Consider the following 16167-nt stretch of genomic DNA (forward strand, 5'->3'; position numbering starts at 1 on the left):
TGCTGGTTCACTTTTTGAATCAGTTAAAAATAAGAAAATTTATACAATAAATTATATAAGAGAAATATACAAAGAGGCAGAAGAATGCTGGGGGTTAATGAGAGGATAATGAATTAGGTTTAATGAGAATAGAATTTTGATCTAACAAGGTAAAACGTGTTCTGGAGACAAGTGGCACTAGTAATGTTATTTATCATTATGAAAGTAAGAAGTGCCACTGAGTCACACACTCAACAACAGTCAAAAGTAAATTTAAGTTATTTCTCTTCTTAACACAATTAAAAACAATACAAATATTTCAGAAAGACACTGAAATTACATATTACTGTTAAAAATTTAGGAGATCCTGATATTTTTATGATTTGTTTTTAAGACAATATTTAAAGATAATGTTTAGCTGAAGTGATTCTAAGAGATTTGCTGCTTTGTGATATGAAATGAATGCTGATTTAAAATTCTTAACACGATCTTCCACCAATATTCTTATTGTCTTTTCCTTAATTTCTGATATTCTCACATATGACAGCACACACAACGTCAATACTTTCAGAAAAAACAAAGAAAAGGTTTTAGTCATGGAATACAGTTGCCTATTATGCTATTATATGGTGGGTGGTTTTTTTTTTTTTTTTGGTTGTTGTTGTTTTTTTTTTTGTTGTTGTTTTTTAATTGAGTGAGGATTTGACTGGAGAGTCCCAAAGGTCATGACTTCTGATGAGAATTTACCTGTGACTGTTATCCCGGAACAGGAATCGCAGCAATCTATGCTTGATGAAGGAAGAGAGTCCAGTCTTTCATTTTTATCAGGAGTAAAGAACTTCTCAAGTCCTTGATATGGCTCATTTATAGGTTTTTTTCTGAGGGCTATTTCTTGTAACAACTAAAAAACAACATTTAATGTTTGTTTATTTCTAGCTGGCAAAGTCATACATACATTCACTGAGTAATTTACTATGACCTTGACACCAACTCTGTTGTGATAACGTTTACAGTGTAATAGTGTAATAAGGAGACAAAATAATCCAATATTTAGATCCAATAAATGCAACAATGTTACTATAAACTGAAAGTTGTTATTAACCCAAGAAAGTTGAAAATTTACAAAGTAATTTTATTTTCTGTATTCAATTTTTTCTTCCCTTAGTAGAGTGGTTTTCAACCTTCAGAATGTTGTGACCCTCATGTTGTGGTGACTCCCAACCATGAAATTATTTTCATTGCTATTTCACAACTGTAAACTTGCTATTGTTATAAATCACAATGTATGTCTGACATGCAGGATATCTGATATGCTATCCCTGTGAAAAGGCCTTTCCATCCCCAAAGGGGTCACAACCCACAGGCCGAGAACCACTGCTCTAGTACCTTTTTCACATAAATTATATTAGAGTGAGGAAACTCTTACATATGCTTCTGAACTAGTGTTTGTGTTTATTGAAAAAAGTTTAAAAGATGAAGTAAAATGCCAATGAGAATAAATCTGATGTGATGATGAACGTGGATGAAATCCAAGTTATCCAAACAGATACACAGCCTAACCTAAAGCAAACACATTGGAAACTGAGGGAAGAGGAAGAGAAATAACTTGTGATGTTAATGTAGTTATAACCTAGCAAATCTTGACTGTGTGTCTTTTAGAGTTAGTACCTATACTTATTCTGCCACCTAACTCACTATTGTTCAGATTATGGTTGTGCTTTATAGACAAAACAAAACATGTTCTAGACATGTTGGCTTGTACTTATATTCCTGACACATAGAAAAGAGTGGAACAGCAGGATATCTATGGGTTCAAGGGCAATCTGAGGTACAAAGATTCTAAGTTAGGATTTCTCTTGCTGTGACAAAACACCATGTCCAAAAACAACTTGGGGAGGAAAGGGTTTACTTGGCTTACACTTCCTCATCAATGGTCACCATCAAGGAATTCAGGACAGGAACTAAAACAGGGCAGGAACCAGGAGGCAGGAGCTCATGCAGAGGCCATGGAGGAGTGTTGCTCTCTTGCTCATCATAGTTTGATCAACCTGCTTTCTTATAAAACCCAGGACCTCTTTCTTGTTTATCTTCTTTAGGTGTATAGATTTCATTATGTTTATCATATCTTATAGGACTGTATGAGTGAGTATATACCATGTGTGTCTTTCTCCTTCTGGGATACCTCACTCAGAATGATCTTTTCTAGATCCCAACATTTGCCTGAAAATTTCATGATTTCCTCGTTTTTGATTGCTGAGTAGTATTCCATTGTGTAAAAATACCACAATTCTGTATCCATTCCTCCATTAAGGGACATCTGAGTTGTTTCCAGCTTCTGGCTATTACAAATAAAGCTGCTACAAACATGGTTGAGCAAATGTCTTTGTTGTGTTCTTGAGCAAATTTTGGGTATATGTCTCGGAGTGGTATAGCTGGATCTTGAGGAAGCACTATTCCTAATTGTCTGAGAAAGCGCCAAATTGACTTCCAAAGTGGTTGTACCAGTTTACATTCCCACCAGCAATGGAGGAGGGTTCCCCTTTCTCCACAACCTCTCCAGCAAGTGTTGTCATTTGTGTTATTCATCTTGGCCATTCTGATGGGTGTAAGGTGAAATCTCAGGTTCATTTTGATTTGCATCTCCCTGATGGCTAAGGATATTGAGCATCTCTTTAAGTGTTTCTCTGCCATTTTATATTCCTTTACAGAGAATTCTCTGTTTAACTCCGTACCCCATTTTTTAAATTGGGTTATTTTATTTATTGCTTTTTCACTTCTGTAGTTCTTATATTTGCTGGATATCAGCCCTCTGTCAGATATAGGGTTGGTGAAGATCCTTTCCCAGTCTGTAGGCTGTCCTTGTGTTCTGACAACAGTCTCCTTTGCTTTACAGAAGCTTTTCAGTTTCATGAGGTCCCATTTATTGATTGTTGCTCTTAGAGCCTGTGCAGTTGGTGTTCTGTTCAGAAGTAGTCTCTTGTGCCACCCCGGGGTAAGATGATCAATCCTCACTTAGAAAGACAAATGGGATGTGCATTGGACATAGGAGAAAGTAACAAGTAACAGGACAGGAGCCTATCGCAGAGGACCCTTGATATACTGTACCTAGCAGTGTATCAAAGTAGATACTAAGACTCATAACCAAACCTTGAGCAGAGTGCAGGGAATCATATAAAAGAAGGGGGAGTTAGTATGACGTGGAAAGGATAGGAGCTCCACAAGGACCAAGTATATCTGGGCACAGGGGTCTTTTCTGAGTCTGACAGTCCACCAAGGACCATGTATGTATATAACCTAGAACCCTTGCTTGGATGAAGCCCATGGTATCTCAGTAACCAATTGTTTTTCCATAGTAAGGGGAACAGGGACTATTTCTGACAGGAACTCAATGACAGGCTTTTTGACCTCCCCACGCCCCAAGGGAGGAACAGTCCTGCTAGGCCACAGAGGAGGACTTTGCAGCCAGTGCTGATGATACTTGATAAAATAGGGTCAGATGAAAGTGGAGGAGGTCCTCCCCAATCAGTGGACTTGGCAAAGGGCAGGGAGGAGATAAGGGAGGGAGGGAGGGAGGATTTGGGAGGGAATGAGGGAGCAGGATACACAGTTAATAAAATGTAACTAATAATAAAAATAAATAAAATAATAAATAAATAAATAAATAAAACCCAGGACCACTAGCCCAGGGATGATACCAACCAAAATGGACTGGGCCTTCCTCCATCAATCATTACTTAAGAAAATGAAGAGGGAGGAAACAGAACAGAACAGGAGCCTACCACAGAGGGACTCTGAAAGATGCTAACCTGCAGGGTATGTAAGCTAGCTAGCTAGGCCCTTTACTTAAAATATGAATCTTAGGAGGAAACAAGTAATTCATACATAAGACTTCAAGACTGATTCAAGATTCAGGGAGAGTGAGTATCAGTATTAACAATTCAGAGTCAATGTAATTAATGCTCAAATATACTTTGATCCAAAAAAGTAAATACCACACAGTGACTCCTATAAAACCAAACAAATACACAGGTTACCTTTACTCATCCTTAAATGAGGCTGGCAACCAGTAACATACATCATTAAGAAATCCTAATCCACTCTCCAGGACATTATTCATAATTGTCCATGATATCGATGAGCTATAATATGTATGGATCATGCCATTACTATTCTAAAAAATGTTTTTAAACTCTGAGTATAGGTTTGGCAATTTATAATAGTGATAGTGATATTTTGTTTTGTACTATTTTTTTTTCAAAACTAAGAAAGTTTACTATGGAAAATTTTAGAACCAGAACAACTGAGAACCTCCAACTAGTCTATTTTTATCCCCAGGATAGCCCCCAAAATAGTGCATAATTTCAGTAGGAAGTTAATACTTCACAAAGACAGAAGTTCAAAATAAACAACCTTACACTCAATTTAGATATCAGGAAGCATCATAGCCAAAATTACCCCTGATTCTTGAACTTTAATTTTACTCTTGAACATAACAGATTTCCACATGATTTCTGCTAAGGTAATTACTTTCATTTTGTAAAGGGGAAATTACAATCAGTTCAGATATTTGCATTAGGGATGAAAAAAGAGTGAATTCAACTCCGTGAGTATCTGAAAGCAAGAATTCATTCTTCTGTGAAACACCGACTCTTCTGACGTTTAATCTAAAACAGTCTCATTGTCGAATAGACTCCTTGGTGGTGCCTTTCTGTTAGGCAAGTTCTTTCTACTTACAATCCAACTTACCCTGGAGACTAGCTTAGCCAATCGCTAAATGAAGGCACTCAATGTCTTGCCTCTCATGTTGAAACTATTATTAGCAGAAGACATTTTCTGTGAAACAATTCACAGTTTTATTCCACCGTGGAGGAAGCCCATGTTACTTTCCTGATGAACTTCTAGAGGTAAAGGTTATTTAATTCGCCTTGAAAACACTAGGTCAAAAAACCTAGTGTTCCACAAATAAGCATGACATATACTCTTCATGACATTGGCTTAGACTATTTTCAGACAATTGTTGCTTGTCACTGCCTGCCTGAAACTTCCTAAAGAACAATTAATTTACACTGTGCTCAAATCAAAATAGATTCTTTGAAACAAACAGACAGATAACACTAAAAAAATTTCAGATACCGTCTTTAAGTCTGTTGAACATATTTTCATGAAATTCTATGACTGCCTGAGCAATTAGGTATAAGATGCTTTTGCTCTGATGACTAATGTTACCGTTTTTAAGAAGAACACACGTGGACACAGAGGACCGGATGCAGGTCCTTGCTTGCCATTTCAATCTCTGGGAGCCCATAGAAGCCCTGTTTTCTTGATTTGATATTTTTCATTCTCTCTGACTCCTACCATCTTTCCTGCACGTCCTCTGCAAGGTTGCCCCCTCTGCAAGAGGAAGGGCCCAATGGAGACCTACAAGTTAAACGCTTGCTACATGTCTGGCTTTGGTCTCTGAGCACACTCCTGTCTGCTGCCTGAGGAAGTCTCTCTGATGACTGCGCCAGGTGTTCTTGTGGGGCTCCTAATAATGGATGAGGGTGTTTTTCTGGATCATTGCCTGCTCTTGAGACTCTTTTCCTCCTATTGGGTGGCCTCATCCAGCCTTGATAAGAAAGTTTCTGCTTGTCTTACTGTATCTTCTTTTGCTTAACTGTTGTCTCTTTAGAGGCCTGGCTCTTTTCTGAAGAGTAAAAGGAGGGGGAGTGGATCTGCAGGAGAGGAAGACGGGTATACTGGGAGGACTGGAAGGAGAAAAACTGTGGCTGGGACACATTGTATGAAAGAGGAATCTATTTTCAATAAAATCTTTAAAAAGAAAAGAAGAAAAGCACACATTTTTAACAGTAGTAATAAGAGGAATCAAAAATGTAATTAACCTTTAAAGGTTTCATTTAAAATTTTTGAACTCTTTAAACCTCGGATATATGTAGTACCTAACTTGAACACAGAAGTTAATCTAAGTAATTTAATTTAAAATAAAGATTTGTAGACCAAAAGAAAAAAATAAATAAAAAATAAAACGTCATTGAGAACTTTTACAATGAGTTAATCATGTTGCATTTTGTTATTGATAAACTCAACAATACATGCTTTTATTATTTATTCTTCTCATAGTGTGCATCTATGTAAATTTAATACAGATCTTAAATATTTGCAAAGAAAACACGAATATCATGTTTTCTGATATGAATTGTTTCTTTTTTTTATTTTTATTTATTTTATCAGTTACATTTTATTAACTCTGTATCCCAGCCCTGTCCCAATCCCTCATTCCCTCCCAGTCCCTCCCTCCCTCCCTCATCTCCACCATGCCCCTTTACAAGTCCACTGATGGGGGGACCTCCTCCCCATTCATCTGATCCTGTTTTATCAGGTATCTTCAGGACTGGCTGCAAAGCCCTCCTCTGTGGCCTAACAGGACTGCTCCTCCCTTCGGGGGTGGGGAGACCAAAGAGCCAGTCATTGAGTTCCTGTTAGAAATAGTCCATGAATTGTTTCATAATTAAATTTCAACATAGTTTGAGTCCTGTTCTTGTTAACAAGTATAGTTTTGTTTCATCTTAAACTAGATCATATTTATTTTAAGAGTTACCACAAACTACATATTTTTTTTCAAAATGTTCTAATAAAAGAGTAATGGGTGATATACTTTAACAATCATTTAATGAAAATATTTTAAATTTCTCAAGTACCTTATTATGTCCTTAACGTCTGGGTTCTTCAAAGTTATTTGATTGACTTCTTACAAATAAATTACTGGTATTGTTCTGCATTATTTTCCGATTTCTGGATTTACATGCTGAAAATAATGTTTTTCAATTTCTCCAACAGAGGTACATTGGCATCAGAATGTAATTAGGGATTTTTTTTGCACAAAAGATTTAGTGATTAGACTAGAATATAAATTAAGTTAATGATTTATTAAAATTGACCTGTAAAATCTTGCAAGCCCAGTTTTACTTGCTTTGTTTTATGAAGGGAAAACTGTATGCACAAAAAGGAAAGCTTTTACTATTAGTTCAAATGCATTCTTTGTGTCTTCATTCATTATTTTGTTGCCATAATAGAATGTCACGTACAAGGCAATTTGTAAAGAAAGTAAATTTCCTTTCAGATCTTGGGGCCATGTTTTTTGAAGGCCTCCTGGCTCGACCATCCCATGGAGAAAGGTGGAAGGAAAGGAAACCTAAGAGAGATAGAGGTGGCCAAACTTACTGTTGTAACAAACTGGGTCAGACAGCAACCTTCTTTCCACAATAACAAAGGCAATTCATTCATAAGGAAAGAGCACACATGACCTGATCAACACTTTGAACACTCTACCCCTTAACCTTACTGCTTCATGCACTGGGGATTAATTTCCCAACATAGGAACTTTGGAAGACACAATCAAACCATGGCAAATGGCATGTGTCTCCTTAGATGTTTAAAATCATTCACACTAAATTTTCATAAGTCATATTTACAGAAAAATCTAAGCCACTTTTCAGAATATTGAATTATTTGAATAACACATTGATGTAATAGAAGTTTTAAATTATATTATATTTCATTTTGGTTCATTTTTGTACATTTTCTCCCAGCCCATACATCTAGAATTGTGTCTTACTAACCTTTTTATATAAAAAAAGAGCTTCTAGTGTTGATGCAATTTTATTTTTCTGTATTATATCTTTCTTATCATCAATATTTCTTTCTAAAGACATTTAGCTTATAATTGAGTTTACATAATTTTTAGGCCAGGCCCATGATTCATTGATTTTCACTGTGTTTCTTCCATTCATGAATATGTATGTTCTTTTGTTCACAGTGGCTTTATACCCTAATAAGCATATCCCTGAGTTTAAAAGGATTTTATTTTGAAATTGTGTTTAATATACCTGAGTCGTCAAATTTATACTTTATCTGGGTTTCAATAGCAACTGGACACCATTGTGAATCCTACTAAATATTCCATGACCACAAAAAAAATAAACTTCAGAATTGAAATATGGCTCTCGTAAATGTGTGTGCTGCTTTAACAGAATAATAAAGACAGTTTGCAAACAGAACCATGGTAAGAGACGATTTGTATACATTTTCTGGTAACTAGTTTTTCAGCTTCACCTTACATGTGAGAGCCTTTCTGAAAAGGAAATGGAGACAAGATGACAAAGAGAGAAAGCAAACTGAATGGTCTAAGAGTTCAACATCTGTGAACCTTCTATGGTCTTGTGGATATTTGCAGAAGGTACCAGACAATTTTGCTCAAAAACCTGGCTTTTTTTTCCTTCACAAATACTTTAGATGTTTAGAGAGCCACCAATCCATGTTGGCTTCCTGAGCCATTTTCCACTGAGCATTCTGAGGATAGATCAGGTCGGATTCTCCTCCTATAGAAGAATGAACTTTCCCTAACTACAGCATTCCTCCATATATGAGTAGATAAATCAAACCATCTTCAAAATGCCTCGTGGAATCTGGGAAAATGGATTTTTGCTTTATTTCTTTGTTGAAAGTAGAGACCATAATCTATTGCTTTCTTCAGTGAGGTAGTAGGAAGAAAAGCTGATTTGAAGTAAGATCTGAGTGCAAAAACTACTATTGGGTAAACTGTAGAAATTTCCTTCCAGAAAGGACTTGGATTTACCTCTCCCACATATATCAATGCATTACTAGGAATGATTAACATTAGTGAATATCTTGGTTTGAAAACTTCAGGGAAGAAGGTACAAACAACTGGACAGTACAGGCTGACTAGTGTGATATTGCTTCACAGTTTCATTTCTCATGTCAGATATTTCATTGACCTGGCCCAAATCTGTCCAGATCAGTTTCTATCACTATGTTGCACATATGGTTATTTCTCTTAGCAGGTCTATCCTTCAGTATCTGAGCAGATGTTTAAGAATCTGGAATTTTGGAGAAATCTCAGTTCCAATTTTATATTTCAAAGATGTCATGCTTTTCATAAGACAGTACAAAAATTCAGCCTGTGACAAACAGAGTTAGCATCAACTCAAGTTTCATCCCCCCACATATTTTAGTTCTTGTTTCAGTTTAGGCTGACTTTAAATAAATTGAAGGGATGCAAAAAGGTGGATTTAACTAATTTCTGAGGAGTTTGTCATTTACAATCACAACTGCTGTGTAGAACGGAGATTCCAAAATAGTTTAAAATATGGCTGAGTACAAGAATGAGCCACTTTGCTTGCTCCAGTATTTACTTACCCATATCCTTGAAATCATGATATTCTCTACCTACATCACAGATGATGGATTATTTTCTTTGCACCTGAACTGATAATCACTTCCAACAATAAACATATGAATGTACATATATGTGTGTATTCTATGTATGTATAAATATACATATAACCATATAGTGTAGAATGCATTACACTCTAGTATTCATAAGCAAATTTTATTTGAAAAAGTACCATTATTCTTGATAGACCCATGTGGTGGTTCTTTAGTATCATTTGTAACAGAAAACTGTATGTTAAAATGCCATTCACCTCTTAAGAATTTGTCCTATACAAGCTCCTAGTGTCTGCTTCAATGAGTCACCTTTAGCTATCACCTTATAAGGAAGCATATTTTTGGTTCTATTTATTTATTTATTACAATGTTTTCACTTTGTATTCTACTGCAGCGCCCTCCCTCATCTCCTCCAAGTCCCGCTTACCCTCCCTCATCTCCCCCTGTACCCTTTTCCCTAATCCCCTGATAGGTGAGGACCTGCTCCTCTTCTAGCTGACCCTAGCCTAGCAGGTATTATAACTACAGTAGAAGATAGCCTTTTTTATCTACTACATCAAAACATAATTTTCTTAAGCACATCATTATATATAATGTAATAGGTATTTACCAGTGGTGGCTTTGCAGTGTTTGAATCTTCTAAGTTTGGCCTCTCATTTAGATTGCTGCATTCCAACGACCTGATGATGTCTAGAGATAAATTCTCATCCATGAAAGATGTAGTTAAATTTATGGTTGACAAGGAACGCTTGCTCGCAATTGGCATGCAGGAATCAACAGAATTTTGGTTATTTCCTGGGTATATATTTTTCTCCATTACATTTTTCTCAAAAGAGATGGTTTCTCCTAGGTTTTGGAACTCATCAGAATGAATACCCAACTCCACAGTGTTAACAAAGTCTGTGTTTGAAGATTCTGTTGCTGAAAACACATATTTAACAAGACATTAATAAATACATTAAATATTAACTGATTATATTTTTCACAAACCAAAGTCAAGTGGTTAAAAAAATATTTTACTTATAAATCTTATTTCATAAAAATGTGTTTGCTTATTTCCATGTTTTACCTTTGCAGTCCAAATTGTGCTGAGATTGGGCAAAGGTTGTCAACTAGATAAAACAGCAGCAGTGAGGGGCAAAGAAGAAAGTGTGGCAGGGACATCTGCCATACCAAGACATGGATGAGCAAGACAGTATGAGTCACCACCTCATTATGTCTGACCCAAGTCTCCTGATTTAGATCATCGGTTTTCACTGGGCTGCAGACTGGAATCATCTTCCATTCTTTAAAAATATCAGCCTGTAGTCCGACCTCAACCAATTAGACACTGAACTGAAATTCAGGCAACAGCATTTGTCATTCCCTCCCATCAGACTCTGTATTTGACTGACATGAAGCCAGCATGGCAAAAGAACTGGGCAAGATATTCTGTGGATTCAAAATATTTTAAGGATTTTTTGACCAAATTGCTTTCACTTTAAAGCACACCAACCAATATTTGTCTCAGATAGCGCCTAAACTATTCAACTCTTATATTCTTTCCTCTATTATATGACAGATTGTGTAAAATATACCTCAACTCTTATTTTCCTTCCTCTATTATATGACAGATTATGTAAAATACTAAAGAGTTTAACTAAGAGTTCTCTTGTATAAATTCTAGGCTATAGCCACCAAGTGCTGCCTGTCATTACAAAATACTTATAAAACTTGGCAAATACACATAGCATATAGAAAATATCCTTCAACCTGTTCGAATTAATAAAAATGATAAATATCATGAGAAACATCCTTCTATCAGGAAAGCTATTAGCACAGCAAAATGTCAATGATAGTCCTATGCTTGTCTCTTAGAATGAATCAAATATAAAAATATATGATTTGTTAGAATAAAAGATAGGCATTGTGCATTGAAAAGTCCACATATACCTTCAATAATATATTCCAAGACTGAAAAACACTACTGCTGAAAACCTTTTCATAATTCTCTGTAATAAGTAGTACTCAGAGTACAATAATAGAAGTGAGTAAATGGAAGAAATATTTGAGGAAAGATATCTGAGAAAGAATTTTATCCAAAATGTAAGAACTCTTAAAATCCTATAATATCAAAGCAAACAACTGAATGAGCAGTATGTGAATGAACATTTCATTATAATAACACAAAGAGGATATATCAGAGTACTTTCCTAATTTATACAAAGATGCAGTTCAAAATCACAGTATCTCACACACACACAAACACACACAAATGTTCACACTCATATTCCAACAATATACAATGGTAAATTGTATGTCAATAAATACTAAATATCAGATTTTTCTAGGTGACTGTAAATTAAAACAGTATCAAGGGTGACCAAACCCTGACAAGAAAGGAATTCTGTTGCCCTCTAAAGTGCAGAATGTCTCACTATTTTGCTAGAAACAAGTGGTTTAAATATGGACTGTCATCCACAGGCTAATGCCTGTTTGGACATTGGTTCTCTGATTTGGGAAGGCTATAAACTTTTGGAAGGTAGAGCCTTGTTGGTGGGTGGAGAGCTGTAGAAGTGGAATTTGGGGTTTCGTGTCCTGGCCTTGAACCTTGTTTTTCATCACTGCTCCCTGTGTGTAGATGGAATGTGATAATTCTGCTTCCCTGACTACTGGTGTCCCTGCTGTTATGTCTTCCTTGCTTGACACAATGAACTGTGCACTTCCTGTAACTATAATATGAAATGAATCCTTTCTTCCAACCTTATTTTAGTCAAGGTATTTATCACAGTAGCAGAAAAAATAACTCATACATTCGTTTTAGTGTAAACTATATTCATAACTGCCAAACCTTGGAAACAAAAGAATATTCTTTTACAGATCACTGGAAAGCTAAATAAATTGAAGTTCATTCATACAGTGCAATATTATTTAGTGCCAGAATAAAACGAGACTTTTGGTGTGAAATGTTGACAGTGGGGAAGCTGAGTGTATGTGAGTGCAAAGAGAATACTGGAGTCCTTATCAGTTCTGCTCAACTTTGATGTAAGCAAAATAAATCTCTAAACAATAAACGTTATTTTAAAATATGTTTAAATGTCTTTGAAGTAACACACAAGTATTTTTGTTCACAGTTTTCTCAATCACAGCTGAAAGGTGACTGCACCTCGGTAAAACAATACCAATTATATGTGGGTTCAAAGTGCCAATGTGAAATGTGTGTATACAGTTCCTGAGGGCCAGACCAGTTTATAATGTCAGGACAGGTAGGATTGGCATGAAGCCTCCACCTTTCCTCAGCTTCTGCTGGCCAGTTGGGTTTTCTGCAGATTTAAATACTGCCCTTGGGTATCACTCAAATTCTTCACAAAGACATACCTACTCATTTCCTGAAAAATCTGAGGTTTATAAAATATAGTACTAAACTTAAAAATCATCCAGTAACTACCTTGTACATTAGTGAAAGAAAGTCAGAGAGAGATGACGGCATTTCAAGGTGACACAGATTGAGTGGCAGATATGAAAATTGAATCTGACTGTCAGGTCAGGGCACTTCAGTGTGACTCTCTAGATAGAGATCTTAAAGATTAAACAACAACAACAAAAAAAATCCCTAAATTCCTTACAGCAATCAGATCTGAAAAACTCAAAAGAGCTAGAAGAGATGACACCACAGAAACAAAAACAGTGAATTGTTTGGCTTAGGATTCATCTCACATAAACTTCACATCCAATATGAATATTATAGGGAGTTGTTTAGTTGTATATGAAGGCAAATGAGACAGTCATCATACTTTCATCACTAAAACTTACTCTATGTGACTTTAAAATACTCATTTACTCCATAATAAGTTTTATAGAGACCCATAATGACTTTATTTGCTTTATAAAAATACAACAGCATTATCTATTGATTAAATATTATTTGTAAGAGAATTATGTTTTCAAATCAACTACTCATATTGATCTGGCTCTATGATGAACAAAATAATAAGCAAAATGTTCCTAGACTACTATATCTATTGATTTTATTAAATTAACAACATTCATTATTAAAATAAATTAAGCAAAAAGCAGAATGTTACCTTTTAAGTCAGCCTTGTGGCATGTAGAGTTTGTTCTTAAACAAAAATTTAATATATCTGTTTTTCCCTTGTTGAAAACAAGATGTTGATGAATGCCATTTTCACAAGAAAAGCAATTCAGATGATCGGGAAATGTAGAACTTTCATGTTTAGAGACAAGCACAAAGAATGAGTTTAAAGAAATAGTCCGTGAAAGCTCTGGTATACTAATTACATAAGACCATAATTTGGTACTGTTTTAAAATTTTGGTAGATATATTTCATACAATATTAGCTAAGTGGTTGTATGTATAAACCATATATGACATAGTTAACTGCAACTAAATTGCAAAATCTCAATAGAAATTGACTGTTTAATAACATTGATGTTTAATTTTCTTACATCTTTTGAGAATGCTGAATTTAGTATAATCACAATACAGTATGCCATGAATATATCTGTGTTCCATTCAGGGGTGAACATTAAAAGCAGTATGTAATACTTCATTTCAGTTGTCAACGATGGATATTATCTGTTTGCACAGCTGTTCTCTCTTCACATTAACTACAGACCAAGCAACACCAAATTTTTGTGTAACTCTATAATAACAAATCTCATGGATTATGGTTAACGAAGATGTTATCTTAGGTCACTCGTGATTCAAAAAAAAGTGATATTATAGTTCTGTGGTTACCTTCAAAGCAACACTCTAAGACTAATGCCAAACCATAGTGGTAATTTTGTTCACCTCCTCTAACAGTTTACAGGGCTCAAAGATGACATGCGATGATGTATATTAAAAAAAAATATAACAGAAAAATATATATCAGACCTGAGATAGGTATCCCAGAAGCAGAAAGACACACACATTATATACTCACTTATAAGTGGATATTAGACATACAGGATAAACATAATAAAATCTGTATACCTAAAGAAGCAAAGCAAGAAGAAGGACCCTGGATAAGATGATCAATCCTCACTCAGAAAGGCAAATGGAACAGACATTGGAAGAGGGAGAAAACAGGGAACGGGGCAGGAGCCTACCACAGAGGGCCTCTGAAAGACTCTACCAAGCAGCATATCAAAACAGATGCTGAGACTCATAGCCAAACTTTGGGCAGAGTGCAGGGAATCATATGGAAGAACAGGGAGATAGAAAGACCTGGAGGGGAAAAGGAGCTGGAGCTCCACAAGGAGAGCAACAGAACTAAAATATCTGAGCACACGGTTCTTTTCTGAGACTGAGACTCCAACCAAGGACCATGCAGGGGGAGAACTTAGAACCCTTGCACAGATGTAGTCCATGGCAGCTCAGTGTCCAAGTGGGTACCCTAGTAAGGGAAACAGGGACTGTCTCTGACATGAACTAAGTGGCTGACTCTTTGATCACTTTCCTTACCAGGCCACAGAGGAAGACAAGGCAGCCAGTCCTGATGAAACCTGATAGGCTAGGGTCAGAGGGAAAGGGAGGAGGACCTCCACTATCAGTGTGCTTGGGGAGGGGCATGGGAGGAATAGACGGAGAGAGGGTGGGAGTGGGAGGGGCTACAAAGTGAATAAACTGTAATTAATAATAAATGAATAAATTTTAATAATAAAAAACAAAAATAGGGGGAGGTAAGATGATTCAGTGAGTGAGCAGACTTGTTACTAAGTTTTAAGACCTGAGTCCAGTCCCAAAACCCTACATGGTAGAAGAGAATCCATTCCTACACATTTTTCTCTGATTTTTATTTACAAGTATATGCCAACATACATACACAGAGGTACACAAGACACTTAGATACACAGAACTAAAAATAATTAATCTTTTCAAAGTAGCGAGCAGAAATTTCATTCATTTCCTTAAGGAGACACAATAACAGATATCATTGGCTTCTAAACTGCTGATCAGAAAATTGTATCCTAACAACACCTTGCTGTCAACGGCAGCTCTCCAGTTTAGTGTTGAGAGCCTATGTCAAGATGAGATGCTGCCTGGTAATTCCAGGCATCACTCAGCCTCGGAGCTGCCATGATACGCTAGCAAGGGCAGAAGCTGATCTGGACAAAACACGAGTGGGGGATGCTTAACAGGAGCTGGATCCCACTGTTAAGTCACATGGAGCATTTATGAGGATGCACCAAAAATGCGAAATGTCACAGAAGGGAGGTAATTTTTAACTTTACTAACAGAAAAATAATATATTTGATTATTCACATAGAAATGACAAAATTAGCACAAAGCAATTACAAAGTGAACTACTATACTTCTTAGGCCAATCACATAGGAGGTTTAGCCTAAAGAGCAGCATTGCATCAGAGGAGCTCATGAACCTGATCATTAATTTTAGAGTTCAAAAGAAAGCACAGTCAGAAAGGATCTTAGAGAAAAGAAGGTTGATGTACGTTATATACAACTTGGAAAACTACGTCAAATGATAGCAGCCACTAAATTCATAAGAGTATGTAAAGGAATAGAACTATTAGACAAAATCGTGGCTTTGTTGCTTTATAAATAAATATTCCGGCTAGAGAGATAGATGAGATTTGCATGGCTGGATCTTAATTTGTTATTATTAATTTAGGCTATAAGTAGATCAGATCTACCCAATAGCCTCATCCTTGAAGGCAAATGCTTAGCTCTACCCCAAGCTGTTCCATTAGTGACTGGTGGTTAAAGAGTAACAATGGTGAATGGGAAAGAACTTACCTTAGTTGACTCTCTGCACCAGCCAATTCAACTCTGTAAGGCACTGCATTCTCTGGTTCTTCAAATTCTTCTTTGTGAGTCTTATTAAATACATGTTATATAATATTAATATTTTTAAAATTTCAGTATAACATTTCATATAGCCATATATACAGTTTTCATTTCATTTCATAGCCAGGTAATTGTTGGTGATATATCTTACT

General features: G+C 35.9%; 1 protein-coding gene across 1 annotated transcript in view; it reads right to left on the reverse strand.

Annotated features, from left to right (window-relative positions):
• Zbbx (zinc finger B-box domain containing) overlaps nt 1-16167 on the reverse strand; it is a 110438-nt gene that overhangs the window by 26391 nt on the left and 67880 nt on the right. The window contains exons 13-16 of the mRNA XM_060378442.1: nt 15965-16044; nt 13290-13429; nt 9836-10146; nt 727-880 (exon numbers count right to left, since the gene is read on the reverse strand). Of these exons, the coding sequence (XP_060234425.1) occupies nt 727-880; nt 9836-10146; nt 13290-13429; nt 15965-16044 (685 nt within the window). The remainder of the gene's footprint in view (nt 1-726; nt 881-9835; nt 10147-13289; nt 13430-15964; nt 16045-16167) is intronic.

This window comes from Meriones unguiculatus, chromosome 2, assembly GCF_030254825.1.
Source record: "Meriones unguiculatus strain TT.TT164.6M chromosome 2, Bangor_MerUng_6.1, whole genome shotgun sequence".
Lineage (NCBI taxonomy): Eukaryota > Metazoa > Chordata > Mammalia > Rodentia > Muridae > Meriones > Meriones unguiculatus.